The 21,059-nt window shown below is 33.4% G+C and overlaps 1 protein-coding gene across 1 annotated transcript in view; it reads right to left on the bottom strand.

Moving 5' to 3' along the window:
• Positions 1–375: 375 nt before the first annotated feature.
• The window catches only part of Smp_129520 (hypothetical protein), a gene marked incomplete at both ends in the record, with an annotated part of 49,158 nt that continues 28,474 nt past the window's right edge, over positions 376–21,059 (bottom strand). Inside the window, one exon of the mRNA XM_018799161.1 lies at positions 376–425. Coding sequence (XP_018650977.1) covers positions 376–425 — 50 coding nt within the window. The remainder of the gene's footprint in view (positions 426–21,059) is intronic.

Below are 21,059 nucleotides of genomic sequence, written 5' to 3'. Positions count from 1 at the left end.
TAAGAAAATATAGTAGTGGTGAGTTAAACCAATTTGATTTAATTTTTAAATTGAACTAAAGGTATAGTTATATTAATTATATCACGTACCCTTAGAAACACTGTCATTAATATGTATATATACATGAATATATACAAATAGATGTATCTACAGAGTTTAAGAAGTAGTCAATGTCATCGATTTGAATAGTCAATGGCCCCTGATATTTAATTAAAACAAATACATAAATCTTTTTTTTCTTTCATTTTTTGTACCATTTAATAATAATAATAATAATAAACTTATTACTTATTATCAACGTTACTTTATCTTTATAATAACTAGAAAAGAAATAAAATTCAAACAGGTCATTTAATCATTATCAATAAAATAAATTCATGAAAAAAGAAGATGGACATTTTGTTTTTTAAAATGGTCACATGTAACTAAAATGAGTGAATTAAAACAAAACAATCTCTAGCAAAACACTTTTAGTATTGAAATCTGATTTCACCCTTATGATTAGTTACTGATGTTGAATTTGTATAGGATAATCGATAGTTATCCAATGTAAATTGTTTTGAGTGATTAATTATAATTCATATTACTTTTATAATATAAGTTTATGATAAATTTTTAACTAGAATTCTAAAATATTTAAATAATGTAGTGTTTTCGGTGTCACTTTGTTGTTGTTTCACTAAAGAGTATAGTATGAAATTATTTGATGAAAAGACTATATTAGAGTGGATATATGAATTATTTTAAAGGGAAATTTAAAGTGTATATCAACAAAGTGAGGATTTGTCACAGTTCAAGTTGCATAAAAACGAACTTCATTATTTAATATAACTGCGTCTGTAGCTTTTCTAGAGTTACTGCCTTTCCCAAGCCCACACAAAGGAGGAGAGTTGGGGTTAGCGACCCCATCCCGTAGAAAACTAACTCACTAAAAAAACGCTAACCAGAAAAAATAATTCAAACCATTTAAACCTTGCCCCGGCACTTGAAGGAAGAATTATGACGCCTCAGGATGAAAGCCGAGATTCTTCCAAAGTCATGAGGCCGATGTCCATTCTAACAAACAGAGCGATAATTTTCATAGGTACGTGGAACGTCCGGACAATCTAGGAGACCGGGAAGACTAGCCAAATAGCAATGGAAATGAGGAGATACAAATTGGCAGTACTCGGAATCAGCGAAACTCATTGGACACAAGCTGGACAGCAAAGGCTAAATATGGAAGAGATGTTTTTGTACTCCGGTCACGAAGAGGAAAATGCTACACACACTCAGGGAGTTGCTCTAATGCTGTCCAGAGAAGCACGAAATACACTTGTAGGATGAGAATCTCATGGATCAAGAACTATCAAAGCATCATTCAAAACAAAGAAGGAGGGGATCACAATGAAAGTTATCCAACGTTATGCACCCACCAATGATAGCAACGACGACGATAAGGATCAGTTCTACTCGAGGCTGCAATCAATCATAGCTAAGTGCTCAAGAAAGGACCTGACAATCCTGATGGGAGATCTAAATGCTAAAGTCGGACTGGACAACACAGGATATGAAGATATAATTGGATGACATGGACTGACTGGGAGAGAGAAATGAAAATGGGGAGAGATTTGCAACAAAAAATTCCGAAGGAAAACGGAAGATGTAAGAACCAGGAGAGGAGCTGATATAGCCTCAGATCACCACTTGGTCACCACCTAGTTGTGGCCAAGATGAGACTGAAGATAAAGAAACACTGGACAACTAGGAGAACAGCATTACAAAGGTTAGATACAACCCTCCTTCGAGATACTAACAAACTCAACGAATTCAAGATGACTTTCAACAACAGGTTACAAGCTTTACAGGATCTACTGAAAGAAGAAGAAACTACGATGGAGGACAACTGGAAAGGGATCAAGGAAGCAATAAATTCAACGTGTCAGGAGGTTCCGGGTTGCAAGAAACATCACAATAAGGAATGGATCTCTATGGGAACGCTGGACAAGATTGAAGAAAGGAAGAAGAGCAAAAAGACAGCAATCAACAACAGTCGAACACGAGCAGAGAAAGTCAAGGCGCAAGCAGAGTACGCAGAGGCAAACAAGCAAGTGAAGAAGAGTATTACAGCCGACAAACAGAAATACATGAGAGAACTAGCAACGACGGCGGAAAAAGCTGCAAGAGAAGGAAGTATGAAACAACCATGTGATACAACGAAGAAACTAACAGGGAGATATAGTAAACCGGAGAGACCAGTCAATGACAAAGAAGGAAAGACAATCACGGGGATTCAAGAACAGAGGGACAGATGGGCAGAATACTTCGAGGAACTACTCAATAGACCAGCTCCATTGAATCCACCGGACATCGAAGCAGCACACACAGACCTTCCTATAGTTGTCACTCCACCAACGATCGAAGAAGTCAAGATGGTTGGTCATCACACAAATCAAAAGGAGATCTGAGCAAATGTGTGAATTACAGAGGCATCACACTGTTGTCAGTACAAGGAAAAGTTTCCAACAGTGTTGCTGAACCGGATGAAAGATGCAGTAGACGCTCAACTTCGAAATCAACAGTCTGGATTCCGTAAGGATCAGTTATGCGCAGACCTAATTGCGACAATACGGATCATCGTTGAACAATCAATTGAGTGGAATTCGTCACTATACAACAACTTCATTGACTATCAGAAGGTGTTTGACAGTGTGGATAGGAGAACATTATGGAAAATTCTTCGACACTATGAAGTTACTGAGAAGATTGTCAACATTATTCGGAACTCATGCGACGGACTACAGTGCAAAGTGGTGCATAGAGGACAGTTGATAGATGCATTTCCAGTAAGGACCGGAGTCAGATAAAGCTGTCTACTCTCCCTCTTCCTCTTTCTTCTGGTGATTGACTGGATTATGAAGACTTCGACATCTGAGGGGAAGCACGGAATACAATGGACATCTCAGAAACAATTAGATGATTTGGACTTCGCAGATGACCTGGCCCTCCTATCTCATACACACGAACAAATGCAGACGAAAACAACAAATGTAGCAGCAGCCTCTGCATCAATAGGCCTCACATACACAAAGGAAAAAGCAAGATTCTCAAATGGCAACACGGAGAACACCAACCCAATCACACTTGATGGCGAAACTCTGGAAGAGGTGGAAACATTCACTTATCTGGTTAGCATCATTGATGAACAAGGATGATCTGATCAGATGTAAAGGCGAGGATTGGCAAAGCAAGGACAGCATTTCTACAATTGAAGAAAAATATGGAACTCAAAACAACTGTCAACTAACTTCAAAGTGAGAATCTTCAATAAGAACGTCAAGACAGTCCTACTGTACGTACAGAGCTGAAACGTGGAGAACTACTACATCCATCGTCAAGATGTTACAAGAATTTATAAACAGTTGTCTACACAAAATACTCAACATTCACTGAATGGATACTGTCAGCAACAGCGTTTTATGGGAGAGGAAAAACCAGCTTCCAGCTGAAGAGAAAATCAGGAAAAGACGTTGGAAGTGGATCGGACATACATTGAGGAAATCACCAAACTGCATCACGAGGCAAGCCCTAACTTGGAATCCGGAAGGGAAGCGGAAAAGAGGAAGGCCAAAGAACACATTACGCTGGTAAATAGAAGCAGATATGATAAGGATGAATAACAACAGAAAAGGACTAGAAAGTATTGCCCAGGACAGGGTTGGATGGATAATGCTGGTGGGCGGCCTATGCTCCTCAACGAGGGATAACAGGCGTAAGTCATTATTTAATATACAGAAATGAATACAAATTTTTAATCAGTAATGTTGATATTAAGTGTAATACTTTGCAAAGTACTTATTGTGAAATGTGATTAATGTGTTATGGAATAATATAACCGTGTTTCTTTTGAAAAGTGGTAATCGAATCTCAACACTTCCAGTCTATCGTTCACATAAATGTGCTTAACTATAAATTTGAAAACATCATAATGTGAAAGGAATTACTTTTACGGGTCTTCAGTCTTCGATCAAACCTGTGCACATTTGATTATTTTTGCTACTATTTCACATTCTTTGAAAAAAGTAAATTTTTGGTGTACAACATACAAACCATTATATATTGTAGCTTTTATAATCGGATATTTCCACAGTTTGTCCTCCTCAGAACAGATCTCCAAACAGATGTCCAACGAATTCTGAGTTGCTTACTTTGTAACGCCTATGACAATGACTCACATATTCTAATGTACAAAGTATCTGGCTGATGACTTCTAGAATACTGCACTTTTATTCGTAGTAGTTTTTGTATAAAGGATCGATCGAGGTTGAAACTCATCTAAAGGCGAATTATACTTCGCATTCTTGGGAATGGTTGTACCTTAAACTACAAATCCAGACGTATCAAGATAAGAGACTCAACTCTTCATGGAGGCAAAGACTTAAACCAAATTTAATAATTTTTTTCAGAATGTCTTAAAAAATACTATCTTTTACATTTACTGAAGCAATCCAATACACAAGAAAGCCTGGTTATAGTATCTGTAACCCTTTATAATTAATGAAACAGTCTCACTTTAAATCTTCTCTGCATGTAAACTACTCTACCAGTAAATTTTAGAAACTCTGGAATAATTTCCCGCAATCTGTTCGTCAAATAAAATCACTGACATCGTTTGTTTATCGAATCGATGATGGCCTCTCCTATGAAACTTCTTAAATATGTTTATACCTTTGAATATCTTCCATTTCACTAGGGAAATAATAGGGGTATAAAATGTCCGATCATTGTTATAAATGAGCTTATCTATTAAAGTTTCCTTTTAGCAGATGTTTTACACCTACAGTATCCCTAGTTAGACTGATTAATTTGAATTATATCTATCCCAATAGGTAGATCATTTAATAACTTAGCACTTTTATAACGCCAGACCAACTACAGTAACCTTTGTTACTTTGGTTCTGTGCTCTCCGTTTAATCTTTTCTCTAGTTGTTAATGACTGCAACTATTGTATAATGTCACTGGAAATGACTTTGGATACTTCAGTCATTCACCAATAGAATGTGAATCAGATCATGAATACTGATTTTTGACGCTTAATATATATGCTGTATCTTTCAACTTATAACTTTTAAATGCATTATCCACCCATATAAATAGTTCCTGAAATTAATTTCAAACTTGAAAGTTTCTTAGATGCTAGTGTATCGTTTAAAACGTAATATTCTTATTCCAGCATCGTCAACATTCAATTGTCATTTTCACTATTAGTAATTTTCATGAAGTATATGCTTAACGCTAGAGTGGAAGTAATTACCTTTCTTCCAATTATAGGTCAGTAACAGTTGGAAAGGATAACCAAGGACAGAGCAGGCTTGAGATTTTCGACCGGTGGTCTGTGCTTCACAAGGGGATAACAGGCGTCAATAAGTAAGTAATTATAGGGTACTTATTTAAAATGACACTACACTTATGCTTCAATCTGGGGATATGACTTCAGCTAGTTAAATCTATATTTGTACCCTTTTGGATTTCACTATCGAAATCACATTTAATCTGTACATATTTTTTTATAATAAAAATTGTATTTCACTGATCTATTTACAAACAAGTTTACACATGTTTATATGATGAGTACCTTATAACGTAGTAATATAGCAATTTAAATGAGGTCATTATTTTGTATGTATAAATGGAAAAAGCATATGGTTCTGATTATCTCCATCATAAAATAATGTTTGACCTATTACTGTTAATAACTGATTGTAAACAAGCAATTAAATTAAATGCTTTCTTTTAAAATCTTAATATTGTTACATTTAAACTGCTTATCATTTATATATTAGTAAGCGGATAAACATTAATAGAAATATATATTTACCTCAATTAAATAGGCATGAGATTTATCACTGAAGATGTGTATACATTTCAACTATGTCATCTATTAACTATTACTTACTTACTTACTTACGCCTGTTACTCCCAATGGAGCATAGGTCGCCGACCAGCATTCTCCAACCCACTCTGTCCTAGGCCTTCTTTTCTAGTTCTATCCATTTTTTGTTCATTCTTCTCATGTATGTCTCCATTTCTCGGCGTAATGTGTTCTTTGGTCTTCCTCTTCCCCTTTGGCCTTCAGGATTCCATGTGAGGGCTTGTCTTGTGACACAATTAGGTGATTTCCTCAAAGTGTGCCCAATCCACTCCCAGCGGTTCTTCCTGATTTCTTCCTCCGCTGGAATCTGGTTTGTTGTCTCCCACAGTAACTTGTTGCTGATAGTGTCTGGCCATCGGGTTCGAAGTATCTTGCGTAGACAGCTGTTGATAAACACTTGTATCTTCTGGATAATGGCTTTCGTAGTTCTCCACGTCTCCGCCCCATACAGTAGAACTGTCTTGACATTTGTATTGAAAATTCTAACCTTGGTGTTGGTTGACAATTGTTTTGAGTTCCAGATGTTCTTCATTTGCAGATATGCTGCTCTTGCTTTGCCGATCCTCGCCCTCACATCTGCATCTGATCCACCGTGTTCATCAACGATGCTGCCCAGATATGTAAAGATTTCCACATCCTCCAAAGCTTCTCCGTCAAGTGTAATTTGATTGGTGCATATTGTATTGTATCGGAGAGTCTTGCTTTTCTCTTTGTTTATATTGAGACCTACTGCTGCTGAGGCTGCTGCTACACTGGTCGTTTTCTCCTGCATTTGTTGTTGCGTTTGTGATAGAAGAGCCAGATCATCCGCGAAGTCTAAATCGTCAAGATGCATCCTGCCTGTCCACTGTATCCCGTGATTTCCTCCAGTTGTTGATGTCTTCATGATCCAGTCGATCACCAGGAGAAAGAGAAAGGGTGAGAGTAAGCAACCTTGTCTAACACCGGTCTTTACCTCGAATGAGTCGGTGAGTTGTCCTCCGTGGACGATTTGGCAGTTTAGTCCATCATAGGAGTTTCGTATGATATTGACTATCTTCTCAGGTACGCCGTAGTGTCGAAGAAGCCTCCATAGTCTTGTCCTGTCCATGTTATCAAATGCCTTCTCGTAGTCAATGAAGTTGATGTAGAGTGATGAATTCCATTCGATTGATTGTTCCACAATGATACGTAGAGTTGCGATTTGGTCTGTACACGATCTATCCTTACGAAATCCAGCTTGTTGATCTCGAAATTGGGCGTCTACGGAATCCTTCATCCTGTTTAACAATACTCTGTTGAAAACTTCCTGGTATTGAGAGAAGAGTGATGCCCCTGTAGTTATCGCACTTGCTCAGATCGCCTTTCTTTGGTATCTTGATGAGAAGTCCTTTTTTCCAGTCTATTGGTACTTGTTCTTCATCCCAAATCTTACCGAAGAGGATGTGGAGTATCTTTGCAGTTGCTGCTACATTCTATTAACTATTAGTAATATTAACTTCACTTGGTATTGTGTTGGCTTTAACTTGACTGTTTTTATTCAGAGATCAACGTTTTTGCCGTTGTTTCTGTTCCAGCCGCTATGCGTTTTAAGATTTTTGTATCAACACTTTTCGAGACGAGTCCCAAATAGGACGAAACGCGCGTCTTGGATTCCACTGCTAGCCACTATCCATCTTTGCTTACAATATTAGTAATATTGATAAGTAGTAGTTAATTTTATAAAGATTGATTTGTTTAGACATTACAAGAGGAAGATGACCAAATTGAGAAAATTGTATACAAGTGATAGATAGAAAATTAAACTGAATTAAGGAATTTTTTTAGATAATAAGTTAATGGCACCCTTTGAAATTTATCACTTTGTTGCTTGCTGCAAAACACCGAAATAAACAATTCTTTTTATAGAAGGGTGTATTGTGGAGATTTTAGTAATGTTACATAATTGAGATCATGAGTCAATTGAAGCTAGACTATCATCCACGATCCCGCCTCGCGAGATTCGAACCCAGAACCTATCAGTTCCGCGCTCTGCTGAGAAGTCCCACAATAGGACGAAACGGCCATCCAGTGCTTCCAGGTTTTCGATGATAGTCAAGCTTCAGTTGACCCATGATCTCAACTATATAAAATTCTTTTTATAATCGATCATTAAATGTTACTTTTCAGGAAATTTAAACTTCTTTCTCGACTAAATATTTCTTTTTAATTAAATCAAATAACTGGTGATTCCATTGTAGTTACAAACATGGTTGAACTGACTGATTAGTTGGAAATTGAACCGAACCAATAGACTGGTGAAGAATAATTCAGATTCTATGTAAAGCAATAGACAATCAATCCTGTTTTAAATCTAAACTGTTATCATAGTGACTCAAAGGCACTACGATGCTAACAGATTTTAAGGTTTATTCCGTGTAGGACCATAGGTATATAATATTAAGTTGTTCAGAAAGCAGAACCAAACAGCCGTTAGGCACTCCCATTCTTTTAATTGCTCTCAAACTCTTCATCTCTACAAAACATTCAACAAAACGAAAATATTTTAATAACTGGTCTTCATAAATCATGGAAATTTATATATGTTAGCAGGAAAATTACGCAAAAAATGTAAAAAAAAAATAAACACTAGCCCCTCAATTATATTTTTCAAGATGAATGTGTTATTGAACAGTGTTTTTAGAGTAATATGCTGATGAGAGCTACCACATGACTGACATATAATAAAATAGATCAAGTAAACTAGTTCACACCGCGGATGATAATGTTATCAACTTTCGACATTAATGACCATCATAATGCTTTCGTAATAATGAAATTCAACGTTTAGATAACTTTAGCTACTAAACTTAACGGTTATAATGTTTTGAAATAATCGGTTACATCTAATTATCATTCACGTGTTTCCTAGTGAGAGAAAACAGGTTTTAATAGACTAATCAGGACATATCATATGACTTAAAAAAAGCAGTGATATGCGGTTTTTCGGATTTGATGACAGAATTAATATGACAAGTGTGAACAAAGTTAATGGTATTCGTGTAATAATTATCTTCAACTATAGCCCCTCTAGGGTTACTGTCGGTAACACGTAAGGGTGAAGGAGGACGTTTGGGAGTACAGTTGACAACTACACATCACAAAAAAATAAACCTGCTAATTAGGGAAAAGAAATTAGATTTATTCAACTCTGCCCTGAAAGTTGAAGAGTCTGGATATAAAAAATTATGATGCCTCATGGAGAAAGCCAAGACACTTTAGAAGCCACAAGGTCGATGTCCCTCCTAACAACCAGAGAAAAATTAGTATACGTCGGTGACATGTTCAAACAATTCGGAGGACCAGAAGGGTCATTCGAATAGCACGTGGAATGATGTTATAGAACCTGGTAATTCTTGGAATAATTGGAACTCCTCAACCCCAATCTGAAGAGAAAAGACTAACTTCAAAAAGTCTGTTGTACTCTGGTCATGGAAGAGAAATCGCCCCGCACACAAGTGTTTGCACTGATGCTCTGCGAAGAAGCACGAAAAACACTTATAGGAAGGGATTTTCATGGCTCCAAGATCACCAAAGCATTCTTTAAAACAAAGAAAGAAAGGATTTCATTGAACGTAATCCAGTACTACGCACTCAAAAATAATAGCTGCGGGGACGATAAAGTTTTATGAGAGGTATCAGTTCATCATAAAGCACTGCCCAGGAAATGACCTGACCAAATTGACGAGGGACCAGAATACCACGGTCTGAATCAACAACACCAGGAATGAATGCATCTTAGAATGACATGGACTGTGAGAAAGGAACGAGAATGGCAAAAAACTATCGAGTCTGTGCCTATAACAACAAGTTCGCAGGTGGAAGTGTTTTCCCATACAAACACATATACAGAGTTAAATGGGTTTCAGCGGGCCACAATACAAAGAACCGAACTGATTAAATCGATATCAGTAAAAAGTATAGAAATTCCATGGAAGTTGCAAGAAAAAGGAGAGGGCCGGATGCGGCTCTAATTTAACAAATCACAGAGGCTCAAAGGAAGCGGGTATGACACTTTGGAGAGTTCTTGAATAAACCAGCACAACTGAACCCACAGCATATCGAAGTAGCACATTTAGATTTCCTTATGAACAGTACTACACCAACAATTCATGAAGTCAACTTGGCCAACAAACAAATCCAGAGTGAGGAAGCAACAGGACATGTCAGAAGAAACACTGAAGTTAGATTCAGAGGTAACTGCAAAGATGATCCATATTCTCTCTGGGAAGATTCTAGAGGAAGAACAAGTATCAACGGACTGGAAAGAGAGATATCAAGATACTGAGGAAAAGAGACCTTAACAAGTGTTAGAAATACAGAGTTATCACACTACCTTCATCACCAGCCAAGTTCTCAACAGTGTTTGTTGAACCGAATAGGAAATCCAGTAGACGTTCAACTTTGAGACCGACAACCTAGCTTTCGTAAGAATAAATCATATTTTGACCAAAGCGTAACATTAGATCAATTGATTGGAACTCATAGCTATATATCAACTTGTCTAATTCTGAGAAAGCATTCGACCACGTATATAGGAAAACCTTGTGGAATCTTTTTCAACACTATGGAGTACTTGAACAAATCACCATTAGATGGAACTCCAACGAAGAACTGGATTCCAAAATCGTAAATAATGAGCAGCTCAAATGTGTATTCTAAGCGAAGGCTGGTGTCGGACACCGCTTAACTCCTTCTTTCAACTAGACAATGACAAGTTTACGAAGTTCATCACATTTCAGGGCACGCATAAAATTCATTGGATACAGTGAAAGCAGATGGATGATTTAAAATTCGTAGATGAGTTGGCTTAACAACTGCATGTATAGTAAAAAAATAGAAAAAAACACTCAGTGTAGCAGCCAGTTTCCTCAGAAATAGACCTCAGGATTCAAAAGGCAAGAAGCAAGATCTCGACGTACAACACAATGAGCACCAACCAAATCACACTTGACAACAAGGCTATGGAATTGAGAACTTTCAGGTACCCGGATACTATCATCAGTAAACAGGAATGATCTGATATAGTTATGAAAGCACAGATTGGCAAAGCAGTGGGAGCATTCCTACAATTAAAGACTATTTGAAACTCAAAAGAACTGTTTGCCAACACCAAAACCAGAATTTTTAGCACCAATTTTAAGGCAGTTCTACTGTACAGAGCTGAAACGTGGAGGAGTAACACTACTATCACTGAAATTGTACAATAATTTACAAACAGTTGTCTACCCAAGATGCTCCAGATCCCCTGGTCAGAGACCGTTGGTAATAACCTACTCTGGCAGAAAAATACTGGCTGCCAGCTGAGGATGGGATTAGGAAAATATTCTGGAGGTGAATAGGACATATTGTGCGAATCCACTAGACTGTATCACGAGACAAAAGGAAAAGAAACAGACTAAAATAGACAGGTGTTGCTGGGGATTTAGCACAGAAATCAAGACCACGAGTGGCACTTGATAAGAGCTGGAAAGAAGTGTTTAGCGCAGCGCTGGCTGGAAATTCCTACTAGGCGGTCTATGTGCCAAGGGGGACAGAAGGATTAAGTAGGTCAATACAGTATCTGCTGTCAGTTTGTCGGCAGAATTCTACGGGATTGTAAATAACTTTGCTAAACTTATAAACTCCTTGCAATCAAAGGGATGATTTCTTCCTAAATGCTGTGAAATATTATTACTTATGACATCTTTAAAATCCCCATTCTATAATATAAAACATAGTGGTTAGAATTTAGAGATATTGTAGTATGATTAATGTATAAAGAAATATGCAACGACTACTGAAAGTACTTTAAAGCTGATTAGACTAAATGATGTAAAATGCGTTGACAAACTCACTTATTCATGCAAACATAGTTAAGCTTATTGATAAGTGTTGATACTTCCAATAAGAGTAATGAATGGGTATTTTATTCAAGTTTAAAACTCATATAAGATCTCCAAATTTAGCTGAAGATGAGATACTGTTCAAACAGTGAATTAGTACCTAATGATTCAAATTTCCCAAATTCAATCAGATTATCGTATAGCACATTTAGTAAAACATTGTCTACAGTAAGGAAATTATGGCAAATTTTAGGCATATAAACTTAAACTGAAAACTTTACCATACACAATGAATAACAACTGTTTTTAACAATAACAACTAGGCATCTATCACAGTGATATGTTAAAATAAATGAAAATCAAAAATAAGTACAATGACATACTCATTTCGGTCTTAAAAGAAATCTCTATTAAACATAATATAATAAATTAAATAAGAGCTATACTGATCAACCATTGGTTAGTAAGAGATCTAGTATTATTTAATTTTTACTAACTATCAAGTGGCTGGTTAACTAAAACACTTGACATTGAAATATCTTTTTTTTTATTATATTGGAATACCAGTAACAGTCAGTAATGTATCTTGAATAAAGAGGTAGGTTCATATTTATCTAAATGTATTTTTGCAATCATCACAATATTATTGCTACTTTGGATACATAAAATGGTATGTGGAATCACAAATTTTATGGTCTTTCTTTAACCGTAAACTTGGGCAATATGAATTGTAACTCGTAAATCATTGACAATTTAATATTTCAGTTAAATTTAAAATAAAAATATGAAAAATATCCTCTATCGGTAACAATATTTCTTTAGAGATCTTATTATTAACCCCCCCCAGCTAAATCAGTATAGTTTTTTAATGAATTGTTGCAACACCTAGATACAAATGATTAATAATGGATTAATTAATAAATTCTTTATAAAAACGGTACAAGAAAAACCAGTTAAAATGAAACAATCAGGTATATACATTAGTTGAATTTATAATAAAGTTTACTATTCATTAAATAAAGTTTTGTTGTCAAGTGCTAACTATTAGGAAATCTGAATCGAAATCCTTCAGTCGATTATCTGTAACTAAGTCAAGTTAATCAATAAAATTTATCCACTGAAATTAGCATAATCATTTACGATTGATGATCAGATCATAGGCTATCAAGTAGACGAATGATTTATCAATAAGAAATAACACTCAATTTAAGACAAGTTTAAAGGAACAGTAATAAGTATAAACTTATTTACCCCCCCGCTCTCTCTCTCTCTCTCTCTCTCTCTCTATATATATATATATATATATATATATATATATATTCTGAATATAAATACACAAATAACTGATCTTATTGTGTAATCGTTGTAATGGAAACCAGTTATGACAGCAATAATACCATTGATATTAATAACCATGTATAAAACTAACTGTACAAATAATAGTGAGTTTGATATTAAATCTATATGTAACTCTGTGATTGAATTTGAATGACTTTATGTTTTCAAAAGGATTTCTACTATTTTATAAAATTCAATCATGATGTCAGGCAATTTCTTTGTTCTGATAGACTCCATCAGGTATAACATGCCAAAGTATTGAATATTAAACCATTTGCAAGAAATGTTTTATTGCATCTATCATTATTGGTTCCATCTTGAAGCCTTATGATGTTATTGTATATCTTATTGTGTTTATGTGGAGTTTTACAATAAACATTGAAAATTAATAATTCTATCTAAAATAATGTTTGTTAGCATATTTAATATAAAACATTAAAATATGAGGTAATTCCATCACTCTTTATACTATCTAGTTTGATTTGAAACTCTTCATCGAATAGCATCCATATTGATACTATGGACCAAACTCAGATATAATTTCAAGTACAATGTGCCCAAACCACGGATATACATTGACAAGCCTAATTAATCTATAATCTAACATCGTTCTCATCGAATGTCATTCCTAAATTATTATTTCAATTCCAACTTAATTGACCATATATATCAGGACTTCTCATTTAATTTAAAGGAAATGAAATGACTGCTCAGTACTTTGTAATTTTCAATAGATTTTTTTAGCCCATGCTTGTTCATGATGTAAATCACCATTAAATTCTATAGCGAATACATTCTCTTTCATTATTCTAATAATTACATTAAACTCCCATACAAAATATAATTTTTAACTTTTTAAAACGTTTTATTAAATCATACTCAACAGGTTGAAAGTTAATTACAACACAAAAGAAGTAATAATAACAAGTTCAACCAGGTCTGTTGTGAGATAGTAATTCATTGAAAACAATGATGGACGGTGGTTCAATTTCGTGAATTCGTTAAAGTTAGACATCAACACCGTTGGATGCCGGACAGTTCAGTGGTCTAGACGTTAAGCATTCGCGTGCGAGACCGATAGGTCCTGGGTTCAAATGTCTCGGGGAGGGATCGTGGATGAGCACTACTGAGGAGTCCCACAGTAGGACAAAAGGACTGTACAGTATTTCCAGGTTTTCCATAGTGGTCTAGCTTCAATTGACTCATGAATTCTAGTATGAAAAAATAGCGAGATATGTTCACTTTTCAATTTGTCTACTTATTCAATTATACTACAAATCCTTCCATTTAATAATAAGTAGTAGTACAATATTTAAAACTAATTTAATGTAACTAGACATAAGAAGTCACATTTTGAATAAATAATAAATAGTTTTTCATTACTATTCAAATTTAAATGTTCAATAGATGACTGTAATGTATAGAGGAGATTGTTAAAACAAATAACTGTTAAATTTTTCAATAAAAACACACATACTACTGAAGTTAATCTTATAAATTTGATATTCACCTTAATAAGTAATTTATATCAAAACTGAATTACATAAATTAAATAATAAAAATCCATAGATACAATTATAATTAATGAGTAGTTTATTAGATAAGTGAATAGGTATAAAATCCAAGTATTTTAATTAAAACATTGAAAATTGAACTAGTGATAGATAAAGTACATGAATAATTACTATGGTAGACAAAAAATAAAGAAATAATTAATAGAATTTTATTAGGTTGTTTCTATGTTGCCAAATTTTTTTTGTAAAATATGTTTTTCTTTTACAAAAAGTGTATTTAACTAATTGTTCTAACATTCCTACTCACAGGACAAAAGAATTGGTTAAAGATGAATAATAGGAATGCTAATTCATTGTGTTAAAGGTATTATGCATAATACAATATCTACAAATAATGGGTTTAATTCTTGACGAGATGCTTGATATGTCAACGAACATATTATCCGATAGTTCATGGATAGTAACTCACTGAAAACAATGGTGGATGTGTCACTCAACTTCGTGAATTGATTGAAATTAGACAACGTTGGATGCTGGCCAACTCAGTGATCTAGAGGTTAAACATTCGCACGCGCGACTGATACGTCCTGGGTACGAATCTCGTGAGGCGGAATCGTGGATGCGCACTATTGATGAGTCCCACAATAAGACGAGTTTGGCCATCCAGTATTTCTAGGTTTTCCATGATGGTCTAGCTCCAACTGACTCATAATCTCAACTATTGAAATTACTATAATATCCACAAAAACTCCTCCTAGTATAGCTATTAACCCTAGTTATTAATTACTCTCTCTCTCTCTCTCTTTATGTATATACATATATATATTCATTTTATTATAGTCATAATTATTTTTTCATTTTTTTTAATCTCTATACAAAAATATATACAACCATACATTTATAATAAGTTTAGACAAGTTTTGATATTATCATTATTTTGTTTTATTTTTCATTATCAACTTTGATTTGAATTATGAAACAAAAATTAAATTTGACAAGTTTCATCAATCCTTTTATTTATTCATCATTATATTCTATATAAATAATAAATTCATATTTCCCTTTATAAAAAAAAAGAAAAAAAGAAAGTTTTTTTCTATCCTTTAATAGTTTAAATCTTATTTTCATCATAGTTATCGTTTTTTTTCAGTTTTATTTTATACAACTAAACAAAAATTTTTTTTTGTTTTGCTGAAAAATGAAAAAAAACAGAAAAAAAATAAGAAAAGAATTTTCTTACCTTCTTATCTAACTGTCTATTTTTTTTTAATAAAGAATTTTTTCTTTAAATTTGACCTAATTTCTTAATCTTTTTTAGTATAAGCAAACAGTAATTAAAAAGAATACTCTCATTATTATTATTATGTTAATGTAATATTATAATTTAAATTTTTCATTAGAAACTATCATCATTTTAGGATCTTAATTCATAGATGACAATTACAATAATGGTATTATTAATGATAATAATGATGTCTATAATAAAAAATAATAATGAAAGAGTTGACCGTACTATTTAAATTAAAAATTTTTATTTTTTATTTAATGGAAGTTGATCAATAGACAAGTTTCATTTAAATGAACACATATAACTCTTTCCTCTAGAAGAGGGGTAACAGGCGTAAGTAAGTATATAACTCTTTATTAAATTAATTAAATATTGGATTAGCTTTAGTACACACATACGTATACATATATATACGCGGATGCACACATAGTTATTAAATAAATGTAAATATTTGAATTATATTATCAAACACTAAAAAAAAAGAAACAAAAAGAAGATGCATTCCAATATCATAAGCCAAACTTCAACAGCATTATTAAATAATATTGTCAATATTGTTACTATCGTAAAGTTAACTAATACTAATCATTAGTAGTGTAGTGAATAAAGATTCAAATGGGTATAACTGATATCTTTTAATACAAATTACAGGGTATTTTGGTAAAATATAAAAACTATACATTGGATAATTCATTTGAGAATTTCCATCATTTGTCCTATACATTTTGTATAATTCTTCCAGTTTACAATTGCTTTTTTATTTTTTCTTCTATTCTCTTGAACTTGATCTTCTTAACCTTCTGCTATCAGGTTTTTCACTTATGATTGTTGTTACATACTACTTATATCTGTCGACATAAGTAGCATACATCACAGTAGTAGTGATAATCTTCACCTAGAAAAAAATGAAACCAAAAAGTATTTTCATCATATGCAACAAAATACCTAGAAATATTTATGGATTGTTTTGGACAGAAAAATTTAATAAATCTGTGCTGAATTTTTTTCAGATACCTCAAGCTTCGATTGATACTACTGATATGATCATTTAAAAGAATAAAAATAAAAACAACTGAGAACCATAGTAGTACTGAGTAGACATTAAAAATTACGACAAGTTCATAGTGTCCGCACTTATTTATCTGTATGATTTGTTATGAATCTATGAATATCTGTTTTAAATAATGACCTGTTGTTAGGTGACAAATTGTTGTAACATGTTAGAAATTTCTGTTTCGTATATTATCGTACACCATTCAATATGGAGATATAGATTGAGAGTTAAAACGTTTTGACAATTAGAGATAAAATACTTTAACTCAGGTTCCTTGTATCATTTAAAATCTCATTGTTTAGCATTAAAATTAACATGTCACAGCTAATCTATTTTTGCATGGCAATTAACATCTTTTCGAATGAGTGGTATACAGGAAATAATTTTAAGAAAAATATTTTGCTTGACTTATCCGGTTACAGTACTGATATAAAACTAACAATCATGTGTTATTTCGTTTTTTCGGTAATTGAATGCCAAATACAGCATCGCTAGCTATGGTCAAAAGTTCCTTGTATTTCAGTTGTTTAATCTAGACTACTGTTTGTAGTGACGGTATGAATAATCGATCCACCATTCACACTAAACACCTAGTCAAATTCTCCTTTTGCCTAGATATAGGAAGCTACAAAATATGTATTCAGCTCGAAACATAGAAAATCTACGCTTAGTATTTTGGAAGTGAAGAAACTGAAATAAGGCTAACTCTGTAGTACAACTTTTATCCATATACATAATTACATATTAGTCGTACATTCTTCTAAAGACTCATAAAATGTTCATTAAGTCCACTTGTGAATGAAACAGATACACAGCTATATCATCTGATCATTATTAAAGGACTAGACAAACATGATGTCTCTTACTACTCAATGACTGACCAGAATGAATATTTCAATCCTACAAAAAGTAAATTACGAAGCAAATAGCTCATTAAAAAACATCACCAATTTCATAATGTCATTAATAATAATAATGATAATAATAATAATAATATAGAACTCTGTCTCAATCTCATCAACATTCTTTCGTAACTTATTTATTAAAAAAACGTACAAATTAGTTAACTAAATTCCTATTCTTAATGAATAGTTAAATAATTGACCAATTTTTTTTCTTTTCCGCTAAACAAATACTAAATATCTATGAGAGAAAAAAAATTGTTTAACTCAATACTTAATATGAGTTAAATAATAGGTGAATATTTGAATTCATTCTAAGTTTGTCCATTGCATATATTACTGGTGAGAAAATATTTCAGTGTATGTAAATCTCGAATAGTAATATTTAAAAGATAATTAAGATGTTGAAATAATATCAGAAAGGGTTTTGTGGATATTATAGTAATTTCAATAGTTGAGATCATGAGTCAATTGAAGTTAGACCACCATGAAAAACTTGGAAGCACTGAACGGCCAACTCGCCCTATTGTAGGACTCCTCAGCAGTGCGCATCCACGTTCCCGCCTCGCCAGGTTCGAAACCAGGACCTATCAGTCTCGCACGCAACGCTTAACCACTAGATCACTGAGCTGGCCAGAATCTAACGGTGTTAATGTCTAACTTCAACCAATCCACGAAATTGAACGACACACCCATCATTGTCTTCATTGAGTTGATATCTCCCAACAGACCTGGTTGAAATCCACTGGTCACTGCTTCTCCCTAGAACTCCAGGAAATACTTGTTGAAACCAGTCACTAGTGAGCCTATGTTGATTAATATCAGCATGGATTTTTGTGGATACTATAGTAGTTTCAACAGTTGAGATCATGAGTCAATTGAAATAAGTCATAATATATATTTAAATTAATTCAAGAATATATTTTAATGATGATCAACTAAAATTTATCAATAATCTTTCTTAATCTACCTGAGTAATCTTTCGAGACTATTATATGTGGCTATCAAGACTCAGTAGCTGAGTGGATAACGTAATGACGTTTGAAGCGAAAGGTACTGGGTTCGAGTCCCAGAGTGAACATCAACTCTGAGATGCAGGTACATCAGCTGACGAGTCCCAAATGGAACGAAACGCACGTCCTGGATTCCACTGCTAGCCACTTTCGATCTTTGCTTATAATGCTTGTGAATTAAGGCTATATCGAGGCAATATGCACATATGGCCAACAAGAGACTGACCAGTTGCAGTCCTAAACATCAATGGGAAGATACAAACAAACAATACTAAGTGAATATTATATGTTTAGTTTATTTGACTAGTTATGTGGACTATACATAAAGTTACTGATATTAGAAGTATCATTTCATGATCTATTTTCCATTGTGATTAAGTAATGAGTATGTATAAAAATTGATGAAAGTTTGATACAATTTTATTCTAGTGTTTTTTTTCATCTTTTATGAAAATATACCTTTGCGGTATAAATAGACGAAGTTGATGGCATGATCCTTCTTCAGATAATTTGATGTATTTTTTTTAAATTATGGAACATTATACAATAAACTTTTTATTCCATCATTTTCAAATTTTGTGAATAGTTTTAATATAGTTGATAACTCTGGTACATTATATGTTTGTGGTATTGACTTCCTAGCCGGTTTCTAGACCCTGACAAACTGCTACTTTCCTAAGCCGACCAAAAGTAGGAGATAATATTAAAAATAATCCTTAATTTCCAGGCTAAATCACATACAGAAATGAAGGGTATTTGTAGGATTACAAGTGACTCTGGAAGCTCCTGAAAAAAATACCGAATCCGATCATAAATTTCGAAGTCGTCAAATTAGATTAGAGAAATTCATGATAAACTGGTTACAGGATTTCTCTCAGAAGTTTTCGAAGACCCTCATTAGTTAAAGAAAACATATTGGCCACTTTACTGGCCTGTAGAGTATTCTTCGATTAATTAGGGATGTATCTTAGCTGCAATGTATTCAGAAAAGTCGATCCAATCTCAGATTTAAGTTTTCTAAACAGCTATACTAACTATACTACTCAAGAATTTATACTTTTATATATATATATATATATAATCATTTTCAACTAAAAACTACTTCATATATCAGCTTTACTCACCTACATAGTTAAGAACTCTATCAGCTGTAGAAATGAAAGAAAACGATATTTGGTATTTCAGCTTTAGAATATTGTAACATATATTGAACTCTACATAAATAACACATAGTAGGATTATATTCCCTGTTTATCTTAACGTCATACTCAATCGATAAGTTTGTTTGAAACAGTGTTTGTAAATTTTACAAGATATGCTTGACATTACGCATAGTTGTAGGGTTAGAGTTAAAGAAAATCTATCAGAAATTACAGATGTTAAGATGAAAAGTGCATATTATGATGACATTTTACAGAATATAAACAACCAATTTTAGGACTGATATTTTTGAGCAATTCGCACGTGATTCACCCGATAAATAATGCTTCTCACCTAACGTTCTGTCTTTTAGCTTCAGGTGACCTTCTCTACTTGGTTTACTGGTTTGAAATGTTCATCCTAACTGTTGATAAGAGCTCGAAGTAAACTTCTAGGCGATATATTAATATGTTTCTGCTGAAATGACCTATAAATCAGAAACTGGCGTGTAAATACTAATTTTTCATGTATCCTTTGAAGAAGCGACTCATCAACGTATGGTAGAATTTCAATTTTGTATTCATTGGAATATTACAAATATTTACAACTACTACTTCACTATTCAGTAGTATATTTATGTAATCCATAAAATATGTAAAAACAGTTGTTACAATCAGGAATATCAATAAAATTTAATTACCATAAATGTGTGTATTAATCTATAGTCAAACAATAACGCAATAATAAACCCTGTAATTTCCTGATATGAATATTTGTAAAATCTCAATGAAAAGACAGGAAATTACATAAGTATGACGTGAATGAATAACTCCTTCAAACAAATATATGATATTAAAAATTCCTATATTGTAGATTAGAAAAACATATATAAGCGAACATTATTGTTTTCGATTAGATCCTCATCAGGCTTTATTCTAACATACAGCTGTGATATAGATTGGCTCGCCTATTAGAGAACAGTGAATTATCAATCGGGTCAATAATACACAAAAGCCGTATGAGCAGTCTTGAGTACTTATCAGTCCTACTTTCTG

The sequence above is a fragment of the Schistosoma mansoni genome, chromosome 3 (genome assembly GCF_000237925.1).
Source record: "Schistosoma mansoni strain Puerto Rico chromosome 3, complete genome".
NCBI classification, from domain to species: domain Eukaryota; kingdom Metazoa; phylum Platyhelminthes; class Trematoda; order Strigeidida; family Schistosomatidae; genus Schistosoma; species Schistosoma mansoni.
Note: the sequence above shows the minus strand (reverse complement) of the source record. Positions and strands in the feature narration are given on the sequence as shown.